The sequence below is a fragment of the Enhydra lutris genome, unplaced genomic scaffold, assembly GCF_002288905.1.
Source record: "Enhydra lutris kenyoni isolate GAN:26980312 unplaced genomic scaffold, ASM228890v2 scaffoldscaffold20, whole genome shotgun sequence".
In the NCBI taxonomy this organism is placed as follows: domain Eukaryota; kingdom Metazoa; phylum Chordata; class Mammalia; order Carnivora; family Mustelidae; genus Enhydra; species Enhydra lutris.
Window position 1 is genome coordinate 23654413 of NW_019154104.1, and position 26769 is coordinate 23681181.

At 40.5% G+C, this 26769-nt stretch overlaps 1 protein-coding gene across 1 annotated transcript in view; it reads left to right on the plus strand.

Annotated features, from left to right (window-relative positions):
* Nucleotides 1–26769, plus strand: part of LOC111148642 (unc-79 homolog, NALCN channel complex subunit) — a 240028-nt gene that overhangs the window by 182313 nt on the left and 30946 nt on the right. Inside the window, exons 37-43 of the mRNA XM_022505392.1 lie at nt 744–782; nt 6693–6805; nt 6894–6979; nt 7891–8064; nt 11069–11137; nt 14086–14196; nt 24024–24128. Coding sequence (XP_022361100.1) covers nt 744–782; nt 6693–6805; nt 6894–6979; nt 7891–8064; nt 11069–11137; nt 14086–14196; nt 24024–24128 — 697 coding nt within the window. The remainder of the gene's footprint in view (nt 1–743; nt 783–6692; nt 6806–6893; nt 6980–7890; nt 8065–11068; nt 11138–14085; nt 14197–24023; nt 24129–26769) is intronic.

Sequence of the window (26769 nt, forward strand, 5' to 3'; positions counted from 1 at the left end):
GTGTCTTGTGTTGGCGGTTGCTGGACCCTCCATTCCTCTCCAGATGCGTTCTTGGCTGGGTGCACGCTTGTGGTCTTAGGTCAATGAACTTGAGCATTCCCCTTATTTGTTTCTTCAATATCTTATTGATTGAGACATGTTTTTCTAAACCCACCCATTTAGCGGGTTTAGACATTCTCTTTCTTGCTATACATTTAGAATATTTTCATGTGTATGAACCATATAATTGTTAAAAATTACATTATATAATGATTTCTTAATACATTTCTCTTCCCAATATGTCATCTCAGTTTGTTGACAGATTAGTTGACAAAAACCCTTCTTACCTAATTTTCTGTCTTACAGAGGCTTTTGCAATTTGTGGTTACATTTCAGAGGTGGAGTACAAAGAAATGAATTTTGAGTTGAATTCATATGTAAAGACACGGACTGGGTCAAACACTGCTCTGTTCTCTGTCTAATCTCTGCAGTGGCCAGTCTGTGGCTTGGCCGGGTGATGTGTTAAACCACCTTAACTGTGTGTGTCTCTGTGGAAGCATCTGGTTTGATGCGGAAAGCAGATCTCAGGACCTGGGCTGAGTTGAACCCTGGAGACTGATCACCAAGTGGGCCCTCTGTCCCTAATCAGTGGAATTGTCAGTGGTTTTCCTTGTCTCCCCATCTGAGCCAGGGCCACAGGGGCTCCCAGTGCATTTCTTTGTGAAAACTTAAGATACTCATGTAACTCTGTTTACTTTTCCTAGATTGGCATCCAGCACCACTTTCTCTAATCAAGCAGAAAGGTAAGGTCCTAAAGTGGGTCCGAACCCACTTTCTTTTTGTCCCCTGAGCATGTTCATCCTGTTTCTAAATCATCGGAGTATAGACCATGGAAGGAATGTTCTTAAATTCAATTGCAGTTCCAGAGAACATTCCATCATTTTCTGTTCATTCACTCATTCATTCATTCATGCCTACTGTCACTCATTAACTTTTAATTTTTTACTTTTTCATGCATTCACTTGTTTTAGTCATCACGTACTTATTTTAGGCCCATTCTGTAGCAAGTACTGTACTAGGTGCTTAGGTTTCAATTGGTGGCAAAAGGGACATGATTCCTGCCCTCATGGGGCCTACAGTCTATCCGGGAGGCCAACAGGAAGAAACTATTTGCACAAACTTATCGTTGTAAACAGTGCTTAAGGCCCTGGACACAACGTGTTGGGAGACCATAACATTCATTTATTCAACAATTATTGATGGAGTGACCACTAGACTGAGGATACTAATTAACAAAGGAGCCAGTCCGGACTCTCCTGGAGCTTAAATTCCAGTTGCGGAGGCAGACAATAAGCAAGTTAACAAACGAGAGAACCGGTAACGTCATTTAATATCATTCAGTGCTAAATGCTACACAAAATAATCAGGGACATCCAGCAGATACAGAACAGCTCGGGGGGGGGGGGTGTATTTTGGATGTAATAATGGTCAAGGACAGCCTCTCTGAGGAGGTGGTATTTGAACAAAACCTGAAAAGGGGAGAGAGTGATCCATGTGGCAATTTATAGAAAGAAGGTTCCAGCCAGAGGGAACAGCAAATGCAAAGGCATAAGTCAGGAGGGTGTCCAGGATATTTGGGGAGTAAGACTAAGGCAGGCTGGGGCAGAAGGAGTGGGGAAAAGGGTAGGAGAGGAGTGGACAAGGTGAGCGTGAGGTAGGCCAGGTAGGTCCCGGGAAGTCATTATACAGAGTTGGGCTTTTACTGAGGGAGGCAGGGAGTGAGGAGCGACATGACTTCCTTTGTGTTTTGAAAAGCTCCCTCGGCTTCTGTGTTGGAAATAGGTCATGCAGGAAAGCAGGTTAGGGCGGAAACAGGGAAGCCAGCGCGGAGACCAATTCAGTGGCAGATACAAATGAATAAAGACTTGGTTTAACAGAGTGAGAAGTGGTCCCATTAAGGATCTATTCAGAAAATATTGTTAAAACCGAGCCCACAGAATTTGCAGATGGATTGGATGTTGGGTGTGGGAGAAAGACATAAGGCAAGCATGACGCCCAGGTTTGGGCCTGAACAACTGGGTGGGTGGCTGTGCCATTACTGAGATGGGGAGACCCACATGAGAGCTGGCAGATCTGGGGTCGTCTGGGTAGTGGGAACAAGGGGGAAGGACAGAAAGGCTTCCCCTAAGAAGCGATATTTACACTAAGATCTGAAAGATATGACTTGAACTTAAGGGTGCAAATAGCTCTGGAAAAGCATCTGCCCAGGTCTCGAGGTGGGAAAGAACAGATTGTGTAGGAGGAACGACCGAAAGACCAGTGTTTCTAGAGCACAGAGATGCAAGGCTGGCTTGCTAGGTGATACAGGGCCTATAAGCCATATTAAATCTTTGGGACTTTCTAGCAGCCGTGGGAAGCTGTTGCAGGATTTTTAAATCGCAAGGGGTATGTGTGTAGCATCTAGAAAGGTGACTCTGGCTGCAGTGGGGAGAAGAAACCAGAGGAGAGTAGGGTGCTGGCTGGGACATTGGGCACATTTATCTCTCAGCTTTAGTTTTCTCATTTATAAAAGAGGAAAACCGTGTATAGCCTTCTTTTTTTTTTTTTTTTAATCATTTTTTAAAATTTATTTTCAGCATAACAGTATTCATTGTTTTTGTACCACACCCAGTGCTCCATGCAATCCGTGCCCTCTCTAATACCCACCACCTCGTTCCCCCAACCTCCCAGCCCCCCACCTCTTCAAACCCTTCAGATTGTTTTTCAGAGTCCATAGTCTCTCATTGTTCACCTCCCCTTCCAATTTCCCCCAACTCCCTTCTCCTAACTCCCCATATATAGCCTTCTTGTGCCACAGGGGCACTTGCTGGGAGGTCCAAGGGGTGGGGTATCTGTGGCAGCGGAGCTGTGGCAGCGGAGCTGTAGCAGCGACTACAAACATAAGGTGGCGCTGTTGTCACTGCACTTCCGTAACTTTTGTTTTAGGAATATTTACTCCTTTTTAAATGCCCATTTATAGAAAAATTTTTAGACTTTTTCCCTTAACATTTTATTATAAAATATTAAATATACTGTGAAGTTGGAAGGACTTTATAGTGAACATTTAGATTCCTATCACCTAGATCCTACAGTGAACATTTTACTTGCTTTATCACCTATCCAACCCTCTCTCCATCCTTCTGCCACCCCGTCATTCCCGTTTAGTTTTGGATGCATTTCAAAGTAAATTTCAGACATTAGCATACTTCCTATATCCTTTGGCAAAGCTATTCACTAAAGTTTGATTTTGTTTAAGCCTTTTTTTCCTTTGAGGCACAGTTTCCATACTAGAGAATACACATACCTTATGTGTATTATGTGTATTATGTTTACTGATTTCTGACAAATGTGTACCCCTGCATGACCAAAACCCCTGTCAAGATATAGAAGATTACCATCACCCCCAGAAGATTTCCTCGTGCATCTTCCCAAGCTCCACCCACATAGCCTGATTTTCTCTTTCTACCATAGCGCTTCATATAAATGGAATGGTACTGTATGTGCTCCTGGGTGTCTGATGTCTTGTACTCAGCATAATGTTCTTGAAATTTGTTCATGTCGTTGCATGTTATCAATAGTTTGTTTCCTTTCTAGAGCTGGGTACTATCCCATAGTTTGTTTATTTATTCTCGTGTTGATGGACATTTGCATTGTTTCCAGTTTGGGGGATTATAGATAAAACTGTTAGGACCATTCTTCTACAAGCCTATTTGTAAACCAGTGTTTTTATTTGTCTTAGATAAATAACAAGGGATGGAACTGTGGCATTACATAACTGTGTTTGATTTTGTAAGACACTAACAGAACTTCTCTTTAAAGTGGTTATGCCATGTGGCATGCCCACCAGTAATGCATGAGACTTCGGTGGTTCCACATTGCCAAAATTTGGTGGTGTTGGTCTCTTTAATTTTAGCCATCCTGGTGGGTATCTCATGAGAATTTAAATTTGCATTGCCCTGGTGACCAATGCTGTCGAGTATTTTTTCATGTGCTCTTTAAGACCCTCTCTAAATCTTCTTTTGTGAAGTGTCTGTTCAAATCTTTTGCACATTTTTAACTGGGTTGAGTTGCAGGACTTCTTTATATTGCCTGAATACCCGTCCTTTATTAAATATATCTTGAGAATATTTTCATCTAGTCTGGGGCTTACCTGTTCTTCTTACTAATATATATTTTGATGAGATGTTTTTAATTTAGATGAAACCTAATGTTTAAAAATTTTTTAAAAAGATTTTATCTATTTGAGAGAAGGAGCAAAAGAGACAGAGAGAGAGCCACACATGCAGGGGAGTAGGACAAGGAAGGGCAGAGGGAGAGGGAGAAGCAGGCTCCCCGCTAAGCAGGCAGCCTGATATGCGGCTTGATCCTGGGGTCATGACCTGAACCGAAGGCATTTGTTTAACCAATTGAGCCACTGAGGTACCCCATAATGTTTTAAAAATTGTTTAAAATTTATGACTATTTCTTCCCGTTGTTGTCAGCCATCCTCAAATCAAGAAGATATTCTCCAGTGTTTTCCTCTACAAGTTTATTTATATTTAGCATTTATATGATCCTTCTCCAATTAATTTTTATGTATGGTGTGAGGTAGGGGTTGAAGTTCCTTTTTACCCATGTGGAAACCTAGTTATTTCAGCACCGTTAAGAAAAAAATGACTTTCCCTTTCCCCACTGCATCACTTTGTTGTATGTTAAAATCAAATAATGGTATTTGGGTTGATCTGTTTCGAGGCTCTCTATCCTGTTCCATCGATCGATATGTTAATCCATAAGCTGGCACCACATTGTCTTGATTACTGTAGCTATTTAATAAGTCTTGAGGTCCAAGATTATGAATCTTCCAAATTTGCTCATTTTTTCTAAGAAGATGGATTTAGATATTCTAGATTTACCAAATTTCCATATACATTTTTGAATAAGTTTCTCAGGGAGCCTGTTGGGATTGTACTGAGACAATATTGGGGATAGTCAACGGCATTAAAATACTGAATCTTTCAATTCATGAATATGGTATATATTCTCATTTCATTCCATTTTTGTTGTTGTTACTCTCAGCAGTGTTCTGTGGTTTTAGTGTAGAGGTCTTGTACATCTTTTGTTAAATTTATTCCCAAGAATTTTGGATGTTTTAATGCCAATGTAAGTAGAATTTTTAAAAAATTTCATTTTCTAACTTCCTGCTGCTGGAATATGACTATGCAATTGAATTTCTATATTAACATTGTAGTAAGCTGGGTTCACTTACTAGTTGTTGTAGTTGCTTTTAAAGATTTCTTGGAATCTAAAAGCATTTGTATGTAAAAAAAATCATTTCTATAAATAGTGAGTTTCCCTTCTCTCTGATTTTTATGTTTTTTTTTATTGTCATATTGCAATGGCTAGGACCTCCAGTACAATAGTAAAGATGCTACAGAAAAGTCTTTAGTATTTCACCATTAATTTTGTTTGCTGTAGGCATTCATAGATTCTCTACTGGACTAAGGATGTTTTCTTCTGTTTCTAGTTTGCTGAGAGTAATTTTACCATGAATGGATGTAAAATTTATCAGATGCATTTTCTATATTTATTGAAATAACTGTATGATTTTCCCTTTATTATTTAATATATTGAGTTCCATTCATGGGATTTTGAATATTACGTCTTTCTTATGTTCCTGGGATAAACTCTATTTGGTCGTGGACCATCATCCTTTTTATCTATGGTTGGATTCAGTGTCCATGAGGACTGCTGGTTTGTCTTGTTTTTGTTTTCATTTCTTTTTTTGTTCCCTCTTGCTTTGGTTTTGTTGTGACTTTGTTTTTTGTTTTGACTTTATCTGATGTTAGTTTTAGGGCTATGCTAGCATCATAAAATAAGGTGGGAAGAGTTCCCTCCTTCCCTAATTTTTGAAAGAGTTTGTGTGAGTTTGGTGTCAAAGTTGCATGAAGAAATGTTTTTGACCTACAGTTTTGAATCAACATTTCAGGGTAGACATAACATAGTCAAATGGTCTAGGTAAGAGGACTTCTTGCCATTCACCTATTTGGACTCTTTGATTTCTGCTTTCTTCCTGTTAATTCACTCCCTGATCACCTCTGGAACATCCTTCCTGATACTTTGGTCTCAGGGAGGCATAATCATTTCTTGGCTCCCTCTTTTGACCAGCAGAGATGGTGTGGAACTGCATAGATGAAAGCCTTCTCCTTTCTACAAGTACTGGCTCAAAGTGCTCCAAGAAGAGTTCTCCTATCTCCCAATAGCTATGAACATCTCCCTCCCTGCATTTCCCCCCCAGATCAAGCTCTCTCTTAGCTAATGACACTTTCTGGGAGGGTCTTGCTGATAATCTCATCCTGGGTTTCGTCCTGACTCTACCGTGTTCTGGACTTGGAGCCTTCACAGGTCACCTTTTCTGTCTGGGCCTCAGAAGGCTCATCTGTACTCTGGGGTGGCTGGAATTCATTAGTTGGGAGCCACTCTGACATGTCCTGGTTCTCTCTTTCTAGAAACTTATTGTTAACAGGGACTCCGTGTAACTACAATATTTCATCTCACTGATGAAAATGACAGGGAGATCTTCCCTAAGAGGATCGATGTGTCAGTGCCTGACCTCTAAAAAAGGAGGTTCAGAAAAACCTAAACTCATGCTGGGTGCTCCATGAGTCCCTGTCTTTTCTCTCCCTGTGCGACCCCAGCATGATGGTTCCTGGCAACGCCGCGGGGGTGGCCAAGCAGTTCCTGCGCTGCATCTTCCATCAGCTGGCCCCCAACGGCATCTTCCCACAGCTGTTCCAGAGCACTATCAAAGGTAATTCCTCCACGGGGAATCCAGCCACCACAAACGTGCCCGCTTGCTGAAGCCCAAACACTACTAAATCTGACTGTTGACTTTCCAGATGGGACTTTTTTACGGACCTTAGCCACGTCTCTGATGGACTTCAATGAACTGAGCTCTATTGCTGCTCTCAGTCAGCTCCTGGAGGTAGGTTCGCTTTGAGGACACCTCTAAGCCCCGCCCCTCCCGAAGTCATGGCTGAGGAATTAATTCAGTCATTTAATTTAAGAATTAAATTTATGTTACAAAGATGTCAAATTCATCTCAAATAATTTAAATGCTTAAAATTAATTTGAAATAAAAATTGCCAATGCACAGAAGTGTGTCCACTGGATATGGCTGTTTTGTGTGGATTTATTATTTATTTAAAGCTTCTGGACACCCTCAGCTCAGGGCTGGCTAGGCAACTGCTAAGCACACTCACTTCCGTTGAACATTCAGGCTTTCAGAAGTTGCTGTGGGTAGAGCGGCGCACACTGTATCGCGAGACTTGGAATCGAGTCTCAGCTTCCTGCTTATTTCTTGTATCGCGAGGATTGGATTTGAGTCCTGCATCTTTGCTCCATCACGAGACTTGAATTCAATTCTCGGGTCCATTGCTTATTCGTTGTGTCACAACGCTTGGGTTCATGTGTTTGGTCCCGTGCTTATTATCTCTGTCACTTAGCTTGGAGGGTTGACAGGTGGCCCTAGAGACTTACCTGCTTCTGTAGTCATTATGCTCAGGCTTTGGCCAGCAGAGTTTCCAGCAAGCATCATTCATTGTGTCTTCTTAGCCTCTAACCACACTAACTGCAATCCTTAAAAGATGTTCCTTATTTCTTGCTCGCATTTCTCCTTCTCTCACGGAATTAAAGGTCACAGTTTTTCCCAAGTGTGGCTGAATTTGTTGATTCTTCTCTGTACTCTTCCTGCCAATTACAATGAATAGCCTGTATAGACACATGACACATGTTTAAACCGTGAATATGTGATTTTTAAGACTGATCTTCGACAAATAGCTATCTGAATCCCCACGTTGTTTCAGCAGTTGATTGCCTATGCTTTTGTGTTTTTAGGGTCTAAATAACAAAAAGAATTTACCAGCAGGGGGTGCTATGATACGCTGTTTGGAAAACATTGCTACCTTCATGGAAGCTTTGCCCATGGATTCGCCTAGCAGCCTCTGGACCACAATCAGCAACCAGTTTCAGACATTTTTTGCCAAGTTGCCTTGTGTCTTGCCCTTGAAGGTAAGCTGAGTCCAGGATTTCGATTTCGATTAGGATCTTAGGTTTTGCCAACCATCTGCTCAGAGAGATTCAGTGTTTGATAAAGGGCTTACAGAATCTCTGTTAGGCACCAAGGACAGAGTACTATGTAGGTTGTGCTCTTCAAATGGTATAAACCTACGGCACTATGCAGTAGGCATTTTGACATAGTGATTTCACGTTTTTCAGTTGATTTTTAAAAATTAGATATAGTAGATTATGGAAATATTTCTCAATAAATGTCTAAGTAAATAAAAGCATAGTTTTGTCTAAAAGGAGGCTAGACATACCATATAAAGCTAAGTTTCAGAGAACTATCTAAAAGGAGGTGACTGTTTGTGTGTTTGTGAATAAAGTACTTAAAAGACCAAGATGATACTATATTTCTGTGCGGCTGCTTTACCATCACCATCCCTGCACCCTGTAGCCAGCCACCCTACCATCCTCCAAGAATACACACGAATTACCTAGCTGTGAATCTGGTAACCTAAGGAACATTTTCAACACGAGCCCATTGAATGCAGAAGTAGAACTCTATACTATAAAAGCTGGAAGAGACCTATAAAAACCATCCCATTCCAATGCCCCCATTTTCCAGATGGCGGCCTGCAAATTCAGAGAGGTAATGGTGGTGTGAGGATTAGAACTCAAGTCTCTTGACTCCTGGTTCAGTATCTGTTCCACTGACAGACTCCTACAGTCCTACTACGGTAGGGGTAAATTGAAGGCCTTTGGTCTCGTGGTAGGGAGAAAGGAGGTGACTGGTAGTAGCCATTTCTATGTCTCTGAGCCTCATTTGCTCCACAAGCCTTTTGCGCTTTATGCAGATTGCAGAAATAATAAACTCACAATAAAATCAATCACTTGTTGATCTGACGAGTGAAGTTGCATGTTGGCAGCACCATTTCTGAAATAAGTATTGTGTGTATGAAAAATGTTTTATAAAGACGAACCACCCTTGATAATGCCCTTTTTCAAATTAGCAGATTTGGAATATATGACCCCAAAATAAGGTCTATAAGGGTAATTCAGGGACCCTTAGCTTGGTGTATGCTGTTTTCTTGGAGTTTAAAGTTCACACGAAAAGCGGGAATACTGAGATCTTTACCGTCTCTCACATCCTGTGATCGTGTCTGCTTGCCAAGCTTGAGTCGATGAATAAATCCAAAGAAAGAGGTTTAGCGCTGTACTTAGAAACCATGTATGTATGTAGATACCATACATGTACCTGCAGGAAATCAAGTGATGCATTTTTAACATGGCCCCATAGAACCTCCCTCCAACCAAGAGCCACTCAGGGCTACTCACTGCTTAACGCCATATACTTGGAGAGAAGGTAGGTCAGGCATGGCAATTTCAAATGCCTATAGGTGGATGCTAGAACCAAAATATTTAACTTTTATATTAAGTTAAATATTTAACTTGATCACTGACCGTTAGGAACCCTTGCCGCCAGCAAACAACTGGTAAGCCTCATTTGTGACTATCAGTCCTGCCCATAGGGACGTTGACTGCAAGGTTAATGAGTGGAGTGATTTACGATAATGCAGAGAACCAAGACCCTTGAGAAACGGGAAGCACCAGTCCCTTCTAACGAGTCTACTTCTAACGAGTCCCTTCTAATGTGTGCTACAACACGCCGGCCAGTTGTCGTGTGGGAACGCAGGCCTACTATCGCTGCTCTTCCCATGGTTTTGAAGATGATGTTTCCTGATTTTTAAAATACCGTGGGGACCCTACAAACAGCCAGTCTTCAGCCCCTGGTTTAAAGCAAAATAAATGTCACATGAACTCTGGCGGGTATTGAACAGATTAAATAGACCAATAGTACCTTACAAGCTACCCGTAAAAAGCTTTCAGAATTCGTGTAAAAACTCGCCCTGCTAGATCCAATCTGGGCACTGCCTCGATCGTCTTCTGCTTTGTTTTTACTCTCTGGGGAAAGCAGGGAGCCATTGAAAAGCCTTCTGTGGTTTGTTCTCATCAGTTCAGAGAATTGGCTCTCCGACTCCAGTGTGGGTCAGTGCTCCGGCAGGACTTGCTGAAAGCGGATTCCTGGGCCTGGTACTGAGAGTTTCTGATGCACTGGGGGTTTAGCCTGAGGATCTGCGTTCTGACAAATTCCTAAGGAATTCAAGCTGCGGGTTCATGGGTTATACCTGGAGAACCACTGGCTTAATTTGTTATCTTCAAAAGTTAGTACGGTGCACAGTTGCAGGGAATCAACTATAACCTGCTATTGTGATACGTTTACAATGTTAAATAATATTGCTTATTTTTGTTGTAACATTCCCCCCGCCCCCTGCCCTGCCACCACCACCAGTACATTCAATTTAAAAAGTACATATGATGTAGAACGTTGCCCACATAAAACTCTAACAGATTTGAGAGGCATAATTTTTTTCTTGTAGAAGTTTTACTGCTTTTTTTTTTTTTTTCAGGTTTTTGTCATGTCTTTCAGTAGCAAAGGAAGGGCAGATGAGACTGGTTCTTATTTGGACTAATAAGCCTGATGGTTTTAGATCTGAGTAGTTTTTTTCCCCTGGAACATGGCCTTTGATAAATAAGTGTATCTCTTTAGAGTTGGACATAGTTGATATCCACTTACCCATCTATCTGTCAGTCTGTCCATCCATTCATCCATTCATCCATCCATCCATCATCCATCCATCCATCCGTTCAATTCTTTATCCATCTCTCTGTCTGATTTAATTTTAAGAATATATCTGAGAAATAATTTAGGTGCTATGCTTAATTATTTAGTTATTTAATATTTAATATTTAGTTTAATAATTTAATATTTAGTTTAATTAAGTTTTTTAAACCTGAGAATGATTTTTTTCAACATCAATATATGACATAGAAAACTAAGGAGGCAGCTATATTTGAGATTATTTTCCCCCTAAAATAAACGCTTATAAAAAATACATGAAGCAAAAGATATATTAAGAAGGGTACTGACTACTTTCTTCATATTTGTTCACAGTGTTCTTTAGATTCCAGCTTGAGAATTATGATTTGCCTCTTGAAGATACCCTCTACCAATGCCACAAGGGTATGTATTGTATGTTCCAGAAAAACAACCCATTGCTTATTTGGTTATTTTTTAACCTAAAAACACAGGAAGAAATAGTTATTGTGTACTGAATGTTTCACTTTCGAACATGGTGAAAGTGTCTAGTATGAAGAGTTCTAATCCATCACAATCTCATTTTTACAACCGGCCCTCTTTGTCCTGGGCCCTCGGTCACCAGTCCATCCTCTATGATCTAGGCGATCCTTCCAAACACAGACTTTCCTGCCCTGGTTCCTTGCTTAAACATCTTTGATCACCTCTCATTTCTTTTAGGAGAGTGTCCAAATTCCCTAATGTGGCATACAAGAAGGTACTTCATTAATTTGCCGGCCTACCTTTCTAATGTCGGCTTTGGCTACTTGTCCCATCCCCCATGCCTCCTGCCTTCTTCCGGAATCATCCTCATTATCATCAAAACAACAACCGCTGTTTGTTGAGCACTTACCATATGGCAGGCATTATGCTAACTGCTTTATGTTTATAATCTTATTTAATTTCATATTTCCTTGCCTTGGCTTCGGCCATTTCCTCTGCCTGAAATGCTTTATGCTCTTTTTGCTGAGGTGAACTCTATCTCATTCTTTAATATGAGAATCTGAATCCCATTTAAATTAAAAAAGTGAGTTGGAATGCTCTGCAGCAACTTTCTCCCATATCAGACCCACAATACTTGATAGAGCTCTCTATACTAACACTTACATTGTATGAAAGTCTCCCCAGTGAGACTGCGAGCTTCATGAAGGCCAGCTCTGCGTTTCATTCACCTCATTCTTGGGCTGCGTTATATACAGTGTTTCTGGGCTGCGTTATATACAACGATGTAATAGTCTGTATAGCAGTAGCTTATAACTGCTAGTTCAGTACCAAGAGCTGTACATCCCCATTCAGTACATCCCCAATAACTTTATACCTTGACGGTGCTTTCATAAACGAATAGTTTATGCAGGAAAGTTGCGAAGAGATCATTTGGTTTAATCTGATCATTTAAAGCTAAGGTCACAGGCTCAGAGAGATGAATTGTCTTGGCCAAGATTACATAGCTCGTTAGTGGAAGGTTTGACACTTGAATGTAGATCCTTTGACTCCAAGTTCCCTGATTTTTCTGTTGTACCATATTGCCCCATCACTGTATTGCTTTGCTGGATAGAAGAACAACTTTCTATATGGGTGTGAATCCAGGTTCCTTTTTTTGATGAATAAAGATACATTATATAACCAACTGGAGATATAGTCCTGTCACCATTCACCCATCATCAATATTTCAAGGCAACAGTGTTTATATAAAACAAAGAATACTGAATCAGCAGTACTATTTCAAAGGGTTCCTTTAAGAGTTTCTATATAGAAAGTGCTACACAGGTTTCTGTTAGGAATAGAAACAAATAAAGTACAAAATTCTTATTCTCAGGCACAACTAACATGTAACAAGTTCATTTTTGGATCAGTAAGGAAAAAGAACCCCCCCCCCCAATTTTCATATCCTTTGATTTAATCATTCTTTTTCTGGGATATCTTCTAAAGAAGAAAATGAAAAGGCAAATTTCAGACAAAACATATTTATTGGGATGTTATTTATAATGAAATGTGACATTTGTGGCTATTAAAATGGATGATTATGAAGAACTAAATCGTTTTGGAGATTTCTTATGTTATTGTGTTAACAAAATGAAATTGACAAAATATAGGATTGCGCATGTACACAATTTCAACGAGGTAAACTGGAGTGCAGCAGGAAGGGAGATATGTAAAGTGCTATCACGAGGTGGTGGAGTGACAGACTTTTACTTCCTTATCTGTACTTCCCTGTAGATCGAACCTTTGCACGCTGAGCATGTTTACTTTTATAATCCAGACCATGAGGACTGCAGAGGTTGAGAAGTAGTGGAAATCATGGCATGGAAGTGTTTTGCAGCCCAATTAAAATTCTGTCTTCCCTAAAGAGCAGTTCTGCCTTTGGAAAATTGCCCTGGAATTTGGATTTGAATTCTTTTCAAGAGCAGTATGGCCTTAGGCGAGCTCCAGAGTTTTGATGCAGGTCAGAGGGAGCACTCACTGCCTCCAAGTGCTTTACCTACATTACCTCCCTATTTCCCACAGCAGCGTTAATGAGGTAGAGGTCCTGCTTAGCCTTGTTTTTACAGAGGAGAGAACTAAGTGTGGAGAGGCTGAATCACTTATTCCAGGTCACTGAGAGCTAGAGTTTGAAAATAATCGTGTGGAATCATGAGCTTGTGTCATTAACTGTTATAACAAACTGTCTCTCTAGGATTGTCATAAGAAGTTTGAACAAGATAAACTATATAAAAGCACCCAGCTCTGCCTGCTACTTAGTAGGTGCTCAATAAATGTTTCTAAATGACTTTAGAGAGCAGATGGATCTAAAACTGATCCTTTATGGGTGGGATTCAGATGGAGAAACCAAAGCTGGACCTTCCTGATAAACACTGGCAGGAAGCTGGGTCGGGATAAGTTTTATCTAAGCTAATTGTGCTTCGTACTTACATGCAGGATGGTTTGTGCTATTGAACTGAGATGACAGGTTTTGGAGGAGCCGGATGGATGAGCCCATTGATACCTACAGATTCTGAGAAATAGAATGGAAAATCCTCATACAAATCTCACAGAGTCTTGATTGCTGGGAGTGGACATGAGGATAGAATTGACGGTGATAAGGTTTATAAAGGATGCCACCTGGGAAAATGGATTTCTTTTTGGAGCAATAAAATGATTAAATCATGCTTTTTAAGGCATTGAAGGTCCGGTTCTGTTCTTGTTAGACCAAAAGAGTTGCTCCACAGCTACCAGGAAGCAGATTTTAAATGAAAGAATGATCCCGTTAGTTAAAGTACCAGAAGATTTTAAGACTTTTTTTTTTTTTTAATGAAAGAATCAACAATTGATTTTATTTGGCCCCAATCTCATTGCAGAGTCTGTTGGAGCCATTTTCAAAACTGCTCAGCTTTGTGATTCAGAACTCTGTCTTCACGCTGGCCTACCTGGTGGAGGTGTGTGGTCTCTGTTACCGAGCTTTCACGAAGGTAAGCTTGCCTACATGTTTGTTCCCGGGAAACTGGAAACTGTCAGGAACATTGTTTCTAAACAGTGTCAATGCTTGTTAGGTTAATCGCTTCAATATAGTTAAACCTGAGCAGTTTACTGAGGTCTAATAAGTATCATTGGAAGGAAACGCTCTATGCAAATATATATATATATAAACTGTACCTCACATATGCACATTTGGAAAAATGAGGGTCATATGGTTTAGAAGAGAAGAGATATTGTAAATGAAATGAGCAGGTGGTCTAAATGACCTCTGAAGGTCCTTTTCAAGTTCACCATCTCGTGATTAGTGGGCAAGCCATCACGGCATGTCATTTTCATACTCAAAGTAGAAAAATATCAGCCTGTCATTTGTAAAATCCCTTAGAGTGCTCCTTAATTCTCATCACTTGTCTGTCTCGCCAGTTCTGGGTTCTTGGCCTCTGAGATTGTAATCTCATCTTTTGTCATCTTGCCTTCATAATGGTTTCTATATTGCATTATCTTTCGTCTCCCCTGGCCCACTACCGAGGAAGTGGAAAAGTACTGCTTGCACATAGCAACCTTGTTGGAGCTGGGAGACGCTATCCTTACGGAAAGGCAGGGCCAACTGGGAGCGTCTCTGTCCTTAAGAACAGTATGCGATGTTCCTCTTCCAATTTCCAAATGTTCCAACTTTATTTTCAGTGGGGTCTGTTCCTGTTGTTCCTCCTTGAACATTCAGAATATTCCTTTACTCATGTTGTCCACTTGTATAAGCCTTTTATTTTCCCCCATTAAAAAAAATCTAATTTTATATTAAGGCTTTCATTCTATTTAAAACACTCTTGTCTTTTTTCTTACGATCTTGTGTCCATTTTACCATGTTAAGTGTTCCATGATAATCCTCTCTTTAGTCTTTCTGATTAGAAACTATTACTCTGCCTGGAACAATATGTTTTCTAAGTATCCAAAAAATCAGCATTTTTTCTTCTTTCAAATCTTTCCTGAAAAGAACTTACTCCTTTTTTTTTTTTTTTTTTTTTTTTTTTTGGTCATTTACAACAATAGATCGGTACACAGTAGATCAGGGCACAGTACCAGAAACGATGAAGACATATACGAATACAATGAAAAGAAGTCATTTTATTTCTTAATTTTGTTTATGCTTGGTGTATTTAAATTATACATTTTTTAGAGGAAAAACCATAATAAGTGTATGCTTCCCATGCTGTGCATTATAAAGATTGATTACAGAGGACCTTCCATTATTTTGAAGTCAAGATATTCCTAGTTTTGAACACTCATTATACATTATGTGCCTTCCTAACCAATCATCATGTTAGTGGCCTCCTGACTTGCTCTTGTCATCTACCCATTTGCAGTTGTCCAACTCAAATGACTATTTTTGGTAGGAAGCTTAAGTCTTGGAGTGTTCCCATCTTCTTCAGGGGTAATGGGAAGCTATTGGAAATAGTTTAAGAAAGAACATTATCTAATTGAGCCTTCTCCATTATTTAATCAAGAGAAAAGGCATGGAAAGGTAAGAGCTTTGGAGAATTTTCTTCCTGGCAATCTGGCCATCTAGGTAGTTGAAAATTGTCTCACTTAAAAGGATAGAAGTGCTGGACAAAATGTAATGAACATGATTGTAAAAGTGAAAGGTGCAAAATTGGAGAAGAAATTGAGAACCAGAGTGGTAAGCATATAAGCTGATACCATAGCAGTCTTGAGGTGGGGGAGTTACTTGTCTTAGGAGCTTAGTGGCTCAAGTTTTGTTGTTTAGATTTGCATATATCTAATTTTATTTTATTTTATTTATTTATTTTTAGTTGAGTTATATATTTTTAGTTTATTTATTTTAGTTTATTTACATTTATTTTAATCAACATACAATGTTATGTTAATTTCAGGTGTGTACCATATTGATTGAACAATTCTATACATTACTTAATGCTCACCATGATAAATATATCTGTCATCATACAACATCATTACAATAACAACATTATTACAATAACATCATTACAATTACAATAATATTATTGACTCTATTCTCCATGCTGTACTTTTCATCTCTGCATATTACTTATTTATATAACTGGAAATTTATGTCTTTTAATCTCCTTTATCTGTTTCATGCATCCCCTCACCCTTCTCCCCTCTGGCAACCAACAGTTTGTTCTCTGTATTTTAGAGTTTGTTTTTTGATTGTTTTGTTTTTCGGATTCCACATATAAGAGAAATTATGTGGCACTTTGTATTTCTGCCTGACATGTTTCACTTAGCCTAAAACCCTTTAGTTCTATCTGTGTTGTCTCAAATGGCAAGATTCCATTCTGAGTAATATTCCAGTGTGTGTGTGTGTGTATGTGTGTGTGTGTATCTTCTTTATTCACTCATTTATCAGTGGACACTTGTGTTGCTCCATATCTTGCCTAGTGTAAATAATACTGCAGTAAATATAAGGGTACATATATCTTTTTGAATTAGTGTTTTTGTTTTCTTTGGGTAAATACCCAGTAGTGGAATTACTGGATTTTATGGTATTTCTATTTTTAATTTTTTGAGAAAACACCACACTCTGTTCCACAGTGTCTGCACCAATTATCATTAGTGGCTTGTGGTTTAAAGCCCACACAGAGAAGGTCTCGGGACTGTTTCAGGCTTGGAGTTGGCTCTGAGTCATCCCCAGTAGAAAGTCAGAACCCTCGAAAAGGTATACATTTAGTAAAAGGGTGATTTGGAAAGAATATATTCCTATATAGAGGTGACAAAGAATGGAATCTAAGCCTAGGAACCTAGAAAGATTTATAGTTTCCTTTGAGAATTAGTAACATGAACCTATCTTTGAACATATTTAGAGTGTGAATTTAAGATACCTACGTACTCTGTGAGCCCCCAGAATGAAAAGTCAAGTAACACTGATACAGAGCATTGGAGTGTTTGGTTTAGAAGTAAGCTCAAAACCTATCCTCAAACCACTCTGGATGGGTATGACTTCAGTCTAGACCTAACAGAATTTCCAGAATTACAGTCCTGATGAACACGCATTTACAAACTAAAATTATAAAACATATAAAGAAATAATCCACCATGAGCTAGAGTAGAAATGAATCCAATAATCTAATAATCACAATGAATACAAGGAATTTTGGGATTTTTAAAAAAGATTTATTTATTTTAGAGAGAGTGAGAGAGAAGCGGGGGGAGAGGAGCAGAGGGAAAGAAAGAGATTCTGAAGCAGATCCCATGCTGAGCACAGAGCCCATCTCAGGGCTCAGTCTCAAGACACTGAGATCATGACCTGAGTTGAAACCAAGAGTCAGAGGCTTAGCCAACTGAGTCACCCAGATATCCCAGGAATTTTTGGATTTGATTTTTAAAATTCAGCTATGTGTTATTTATAAGAGATACCTCTAAAACACATCTAAAGACACTGTTGAAAGTGAAAGAAAAATAGTTTAAAAATATACCAGGCAAATACTAATTAAAATAAAGCTGAAACCAGTAAACAGAATCCAAGTTAAAAATTATTTTTATAAAAAAGATTGCCCTATATTGATAAAAAGAACAATTCTTTAGAAAAATGTGACTGCTCTAAAACTTGTACAGTTAATAATACAGGCTTAATATATATAAACAAAAAATGAATAGAATTACAAAGAGAAGTTGTCAAATTCATACTCATAATGGGAGATTTTGACACATCTCTTTCAGTAATTAATAGATCAAGCAGATAAAAAATGAATAGATTTGAACAATGTAAGGAGCAAATTGAATCCAATAGACGTATAAAGAATCTTGAATTCACCAGTTTGAGAATGTATTTTAGAAAGAGCATATACCAAGTAGCTATACCAGCTTGCATTCCCACCAACAGTGTAAGAGGGTTCCCCTTTCTCCACATCCTCTCCAGCATTTGTTGTTGCATTTGTTGTTTTTGCCTTGTCAATTTTTGCCATTGTAACTGGTGTAAGGTGGTATCTCAATGTGGTTTTAATTTGAATCTCCCTGATGGATAATGATGTTGAACATTTTTTCATGTGTCTTTTAGCCATTCATATGTCTTCTTTTGAGAAGTGTCTGTTCATGTCTACTGTCCATTTTTTGACTTGTTTTTGGGGTTTGAGTTTGAGAAGTTCTTTATAGATCTTGGATACCAGCCCTTTATCTGTTGTGTCATTTGCAAATATCTTCTCCCATCCTGTGGGTTGCCTCTTTGTCTTGTTGACTGTTTCCTTTGCTTTGCAAAAGCTTTTTGTCTTGATGAAGTCCTGAAAGTTCATTTTGCTTTTGTTTCCCTTGCCTTTGGAGACGTGTCTTGAAAGAAGTTACTGTGGCCGATGTCAAAGAGGTTACCACCTATGTTTTCCTCTAGGATTTTCATAGATTCCTGTCTCACATCAAGGTCTTTCATCCACTTAGAGTTTATCTTTGTGTATGGTGTAAGAGAATGGTTGAGTTTCACTCTTCTGTATAGAGCTTTGGAAAACAGTGTAGAGGTTCCACAAAAAGTTAAAAAAAAAAATTAAAAATAGAGCTACCCGGTGACTCAGCAATTGCATTACTGGGTATTTACCCCAAAGATACAGATGTAGTGAAAAGAAGGGCCACATGCACCCCAATGTTCATAGCAGCAATGTCCACAAGAGCCAAACTGTGGAAAGAGCTGAGATACCCTTCAACAGATGAATGGATAAAGAAGATATAGCCATATAAATATTGGAATATTACTCAGCCATCAGAAAGGATGAATACCCGACTTTTACATCAACATGGATGGGACTGGAGGAGATTATGCTGAGTAAATTAAGCCAAGCTGAGAAAGTCAATTGTCATATGGTTTCACTTATTTGTGGAACAGAAGGAATAACATGGAGGGCATTAGAAGAAGGAAGGGAAAAAAGAAGTGGGGGAATTTGGAGAGGGAGTAGAATCATGAGTGACTATGGACTCTGGGAAATAGACTGAGGGTTTCAGAGGGGAAGGGTGTGGGGGGTGGGTGAGCCTGGTGATGGGTATTAAGGAGGGCATGTTTTGCATGGAGCACTGAGTGTTACACACAAACAATGAATCACAGAACTCTACATCAATAACTAATGAGGTACTGTATGGTGACTAACATAATGTAATAAAAAAAGGAAAAGAAAAAGCATATACATAACATTTGTAAACATAGGACAGGTAATAGACCAAAATAAAGTATTTCATTTCATTTCATTTCATTTCATTTCATTTCATTTCATTTGGCTCTATACCGAGTGTGGAGCCCAATGCAGGACTTGAACTCATGAGATCAAGACCCGAGCTGAAATCAAGAGTCAGACACTCAACCGACTGAGCCATCCAGGAGCCCCAGGCCACAAATAAAGTCTTAACACACACTGGGGAATCTGTTTCAAAGAGACCAAGTTCTTTAATCACAATGCAGTTGAATTATAGATCAATAACAAAGTCATAACTGCACAGAGGTATTTAAGGGTGACCTAGAGAAAAGCTCCATATCTAAGGGGAGGCCACACACATCTTGGAGAGACTACTTTTTATGTGAGTATTGAGGCAGGTTTGTACTGAGATTTGGGGCCTCCTGGTCAAGTCCTCGAGCAGCTGGGATAGGCACCCCCCCTGTAAAAAGCTGCACCGTCTCAGAGGGTGGAGAACAGCACATGCGCAAACATTCCTGGCACACACACGTGTAGGTGGCCAGGCCCTGTCCCAGCTACCACCCAGGGGCCTTCGAGATCTTCTCTTGACTGTCCCTCTTGTCAGATGTCTAAGTCCCAGCCCTCTGCCAGATTCGGACCCTAACCAGGTCCCTTTGCAGGGGTGGGGTGTGTGTAGAATGTGTACGTGTGTGGTGCCTAGGGCTTGTGTGAGTGAGTGACCAGGCACGGCATGCGTGCAGCCAGGCCTACCGAGAGCACGGCTCTGGAAGTGCACAGCTTTTTTTGGGTTTGCAGGAAGTGTTCATATGTATATGTGTTTGTTCTGTGTGTGCGTGTGCCCTCTTTCGAATTCATACAAAGGTACTTACTGGATTAATGGTGTCTAGGACTTGCTATATTTGGAAATTTGAAATACACTTTTAAATGATTCATACATCAAAGGAGATAAGAGAATTTAGAAAAATATTTAGAACCACACAAATATGAAAATACTACATTCTAACTGTTGGGATCTATAGCTACAGAGATATTTAGAAGAAAAGGTGTAGTCTTAAATACTTCTATTGCAAAAAAAGAGAAATGAAATGAGCTAACAATTCAAGTTAAAATAAACATAACAGAGTAACCATAAGATAATTTAAAGGAAGGAAATAATAGAGAGAAGAGCAGGAATTAATGAAATGGAAAACATGACTTCAGTGGAGGATCTGTACAACCAGAAGGGGGCTCCCGGATTAGACCAATAACACTGGCAGAACTTTGGCCAGACTGATTAAGGGAAGCAGAGAAAAGGCACGGATAAAACATATCAGCAATGTGAAAGGGAATATAACTCTAGATGTATTAGAGACTTTGAAACGAACAACTCTGTGCTCGTAAATTTGGAATCTTGGACCATAGGGACAATTTTCTAAAAAAATGTAACATATGACAACTAAAAAAAAAAAAAAAAATGCTGGACCTCAATGATTAAGGAAACGGAATCACTAATGAGAAACTGTCCCAGTTTTAAAGACAGCTTTACTATTAAACACCAAAGGAACAGATTGAGCTCCACTTTGTGCAAACTAATATAATAGAAAGAAAGGAACGCTTCCAACATCTTTTATGAAGCCAGTAGAATTGTCATACCAAACAGACAAGGGCAGTGGGAGAAAGGAAAATTACAGGCCAATTTTACTTTAAAGGTATAAAAATTCTGGATGAAGGGGCGCCTGGGTGGCTCAGTGGGTTAAGCCGCTGCCTTCGGCTCAGGTCATGATCCCAGAGTCCTGGGGTCGAGCCCCGCATCGGGCTCTCTGCTCTCTAAGGGAGCCTGCTTCCTCCTCTCTCTCTGCCTGCCTCTCTGCCTGCTTGTGATCTCTCTGTCAAATAAATAAATAAAATCTTAAAAAAAAAAAATTCTGGATGAATAATAGCAAATTAGTATGTTAAAAATAAAGCCTCCTGGCCCAGTGAGGATTTGCTTGGAATATAAGAATGGTTTAAATGTTAGAATATTGATTTATGTCACCAAGTTACCCAGAAACCTCTAGGAAACGTTATACTTCCTGGTGAAATGTCAACGTAGTCCTTTCAAAATACTAAGTAAGACGAGAATGTCCACTATCACTTCTCCTGTTCATTATGGTCCAGGAGGTCCCACTCAATTCAGTAAGATAGAAAGAAGAAATCAAATGTATAAGGACTGGAAAGGAAAAATAAAACTCTCATTTTCCACAGATGATGTAATTACAAATGAACTGAAGAAAATATACTTGTAGACACCTTTTTATAACTTCTGTGAGAGAGTTCAGCAAGGATGGTGCTTACAAATGATTACCCAGGAATCATCCACCTTTAATATTCAGCTACAAATGATTACAAAATGTACTTTAAAAATGTCATTTATTATGTCATCAGAGAATAAATCTAACAAAAATGTGCAAGAACTTTATGAAGATAACCAGAAAGTTTTACTCAACAATGTTAAATAAATGGAGATAGATCTCGTGTTCATGGTTGAGGACCCAGCATAATAAAGACAGTTAATTCTCACAAAATAACCTGTAGATTTAGTGTAATTTCGATAAAAAGTTAAGACTTCTCTCCAGATAATAATGGGCTAGATCATTTGAACCTATCTTCCCACTTAAAAAGTTAAAAAAGAAGCGAACAGAATATTTTTTGAAAACTTCAGTGCATCAAAATGCTAACCAGATATTAGATGAATCACCAGGCTAAGATCAGGGAGAGCATAGAAGTGCAGAGATGTGACTAAGAGGCTGAGTTGTAATTCCAGAAGATCCAGGAGGGGAACCAGAGTCAGAATCCAGGACCTTCAAAGAACAGGAACTTGGTCTGATTCTGCACCCCCCAACCCCAGTTTGGTCAGGACAACAAAGTAAAGATAACCCGGAGGTAAAATCATCCTCACAGCCATCGAGCTCAGTGTCACACCCTCTGGTGGCCCAAGATAAGCTATTATAGAGCTTGTGTGTTAAGGTAACCTGGACCAGGCTAGTGCCTTCAGGGAGCTGGCAAAAAGGAAACAGAGAGCTCTTTGGATGAAGAGAACATTTCAGGCCTCGCATGATTTCTAGAAATAACTTTTTAAATACGCCATTCAGTATGCAGAGCTCATCGGACATACAAGGAAGTAGTACACCATGAATAAAAATAAGGGGAAAAAAAAGAAAGTGGATGCAGACCCGTTGGGTCTCTGGTTACTTGGTTATGATCAGGAAAGGACACGCAACAGGCTTCTGAGGTGCTGGCACTTTGACCTTGACATTCAGTCTATACAAATCCATTTCATCTGCACCTTTATGTCCTATGTACTTTTCTGCATGTGTGTTGTCATTGGCAATTAAAAAAAAACGTACAAAATTGAAAATGATCTCGTGTTCTATTAACAGGAGAACAGATCAATGAATTTCGGTATGTTCATATAATAAAATGTAATTAAGCCATTTATTTGAAAGAACTAGAGCTACATGTAACAGTAGGAACTAATTTCAAAAATATAATGTAGCGAGAAATTGTAAGTTGCAGAAAGAAATGCGCAGTATGACGCTATCATAGAAAGTTACAAAGACATGAAAAATAGTATTACATCTTGTAACAAAGGCATGCATAGGTAGTAAAAACATATGTGAAATCATGAGCACCGGGTTCAAAATAGTGCCCACTTCAAGGAAGGGAGAAAGAAGAGAGAACACCATATAGGTCGTTTCAATAGTTTCTGTGATTTTTTTTTTTTAAGGAGTGTGTGCATGAGTTGTTGGGGGAGGGGCAGAGAAAGAGGGAGAGAGAATCTTAAGTAGGCTCTGTGCCCAGCACAGAGCCTGATGTGGGCCTTGATCTCACAACCCTGAGATCATGGTCTGAGTAGAAACCAAGAGTCAGACGCTTAACCAACTGAGCCACCTGGGCGCCTCTCTGGGATGTCTTATTTATCCTGAAAAATGTTAAATGGAGCAAAATGCCCCAATGTGGCCAAGAAGAGTGGTAGTACATGGTACATTCCATCTGTTTTTCTGCGTGCTTAAGCAGCCCGTTTGAAAAGTAAGTTCTTTAGAGAGGCCACAAGACCCTGAAAATCGCTGTATAAGTTCCTCTCTAAATAAATCATTTCCTTTTGGGAATAATGCTTTTCGATTTAATTTCTGCATTTCTTGGAACTTATCATTTCCTGTGAACAAGAACCTAATCCAGTGGGTTCAGTGTTTAAGAGATATCCTATCTTTTTCTTATCCATTGAATTATGTGTTCTCGGTGCTTCTGTAAACTTGTTACGCACACAAAAATGCCCTTTAAATTTTTTCTTTTTCATTTGAATTTTGTTTCTTTTTTTTTTTTTTTAAAGATTTTATTTATTTATTTGACAGAGAGAGATCACAAGTAGACAGAGAGGCAGGCAGAGAGAGAGAGAGAGGGAAGCAGGCTCCCTGCTGAGCAGAGAGCCCGATGCGGGACTCGATCCCAGGACCCTGAGATCATGACCTGAGCCGAAGGCAGCGGCTTAACCCACTGAGCCACCCAGGCGCCCCTGAATTTTATTTCTTAAGGACAGTTCATTAAGCATTTTCAAATACTGGTTTTCATTTCCAACCTGTGAATTTCCTGGAAGCTCTTTTGACATAGGTCTGTTCTGAGTTTTTACACTAGCTTACCTTCTTCTCTTTTGTTCTGTTTAGGAGCGGGATAAATTCTACTTGTCTCGTAGTGTTGTTCTGGAACTCCTGCAGGCCCTGAAGCTCAAATCCCCTTTACCAGATACAAACCTCCTCCTGCTTGTCCAGGTGGGCTTCTGCGTTTTTTGCAACACTTTTCATGAGATGCACCGTGTTTGGAAAAATTAAGGAAGGTGTGGGGCATATGCACATATCGAAGAACTCCGCCCAGAAACGAGAACTAATCTATCTTATATGAGCCGTGACCTAAGTAATATTATGCACTTGGCACTCCCGCTGGGTAAACAAGACAGAAAGGGCACATTTACTTTGTTCCTGTGGTGGAACTAGTACTGTGAGGGACCAAAAGAAGATGGGAACACTAATTTCTACCCTCAAGAAATTAACAGCTGGGTAGGTTGGGGGGCAGCTTGTGAACAGCTACCGGACCTGGCAGGGGACTGATGAAGCCACAAGTGAGGGACCAGGCTGAGATCTGGTTGCAAAGTCACGTGCATATGGGTGGGTTGCCACATCTCTGTGAAGCAGAATTGAAGGAGAGGGTGGGCCTGACCACACAGTCAAGTGGCAGGACATATGGAGTCCAGCTGGGGTGGCAGGTGGAGGTGAAAAGCACCAGCACCCTTGGGAGCCCTGAGGCAGAGGGGCTTGAATGCGTACAAGAAAGATTCTGGAGAACTTACTGAGTTGAGGCTCTTGGCTGTAGGATTGCTAATGAGGGGCTGAGGCCCTCCATCCCTGGCATCCTTAGCTCAGCGTCTTAGACAAGTATGTGGGTTTTAACACATAAGATAGACTCTCACCAGTACTGTGGGAGGAATTATATATAAACAAAGTCCTGGGGGGGTGTTAAGAGCAGGAGGCAACCCATGTCCTATGATGTGAAATCAGGGAAGACTTCATGAAAGAGGTGGCATGTGACGTAGGCCACAAAGGACTGGTGGGTGTAGCCAAAAGTCTTTCTATGAGGTTGGGGTTCAGCACCAGGGGCTGACTGGCTTCAAGCAGTGGGGGGGAGGCATTAATGGGAAGGTGAACTAAATTTAGGGATAATGGCCTGAGGATGAGGTTGAGAAAGGCTGGCTACATTAGAGAAGTTGGCAGGGGATCAGGTAGACCAGGACCCCACCTCACACACCAAGGCTAGACTTAAAGACGTGGACTTCTGCTATACCTGGGACCGGGTATCATTCAGACTGCCTTTGTGCAAAGTGCTCAAGAAATGAGTCACAGCTGTTTTATTTCTTCCCGATGAGCATGAAGACCAATGTCAGAGCCTGGACCTACAAGGTTGAGGTTAAATGACTAGGGGACAATGGGGTCTTGATATCAAAGAACTAGACAAGTGTTCCTGAATCTTAGGTACCTGGGGTGCCAGTGGGAGAGATGAGGGAGAAGGAAACACCATAAGCACCTGTCGTGTGCCCAGCAGTGTGCTGGGTGCTTTAATCCTCCCCTCACTTAATCCTTACAACAGTGGGAGATACTAGTTCTGTGTCACAGCTGAGAGACTGGGCTCAGCGGGGTTCAGTGACTTGCCCAAGACCACACAGCTGGCATCAGTGGTGACCACAACAGCCAGGGTCTACTCAGTGTGGAACACAGCCCCATCAGGCTCCTGGCCTCACTTGCCCCTCTCACCTTAACAGCTCCTAGCTGTTTGCACTGCCTTTCCCTCTCTCCATACAAATGCAGCCCTCTGGCCTCAGGCTGACTAAAGGAGTTTTGCTCAAACTCTGCTTCTTATCAGATCACTCCCTGCGCTGAAAATCTGCACTGACCTGAGCTATGAGGTCTTCCGTCATCTGGCCCCATTGACCATTGACGAATAGCCACATTGACTGTCCAGTGGTATCTCCCATTACAAGTATTTACTGACCACCTGTCCCGGGCTAGGTTCTGGAGATATGGCAGTGTGATAGACATAAACCCTAGGCTAACCACTCTACCGGAAATGTGCACAATATGGAAAGTACTAAAGAGGAGGGAGTGGCTGACTAGCCTGGGAGACAGAGGAAGGCTCAGTAAGCCAATTGGAGCCCTGACTTGGCCCAGGCACTGGGGAAATGAATAAGCCATGGCCCCTTCCTCCTGGGAGTTTACTATCCAGTGAGTGAAGTTGACATGTAGGCAGACATTTCCAACACAGGGTGACAGGTACGGTAGCAGAGGTGCGCACTGAATGAGAAGCGGTGTGGAAGAGGGACCGTGTGGGCCTTGAGGTATGTGCAGAAGTTCAGGAGTTTCCCTGGGAGACGAGGAGGAACAACAGCTCTCACTTAGCAATTTAATATCCACCACTGGTTTCCCTCCTCCCCTACCATAGACTCTTAATCCTTAGAACCAGAATGGGATGTTTCTCAAAGGCATGAGATTTAGTGAGAAGTTGGTGTGCTCTCAGTAAGCCATGGTCTGGTTTTCTGGGGTGCCTTGAAGCCCTCTGAGAGCAGTGATCACTGGCCGATGCCACCAATGAATGTCGGGCACACTGTAGTCAAAAGAAAATAGCTCACATTGTACCAGGATGCTAGACAACCCAAGAGGAAGACAGAAGACAAGTCACAGCCAGGAAGTACCCAAGTTCCTAAGGAGGGGCTGACTTGGACTCTCTTCTGGTGGATTGCCAGCCCCTTTGGCCAGCCCCTCCTACTTCTGCTGAAGCAGCTTCACTGCTTTTGAGTAAAAGCAACTTGGACACAAACCGACCATAAGGAATGAATGGGATCCATGCTAGCTTGCAGAAGAGGGC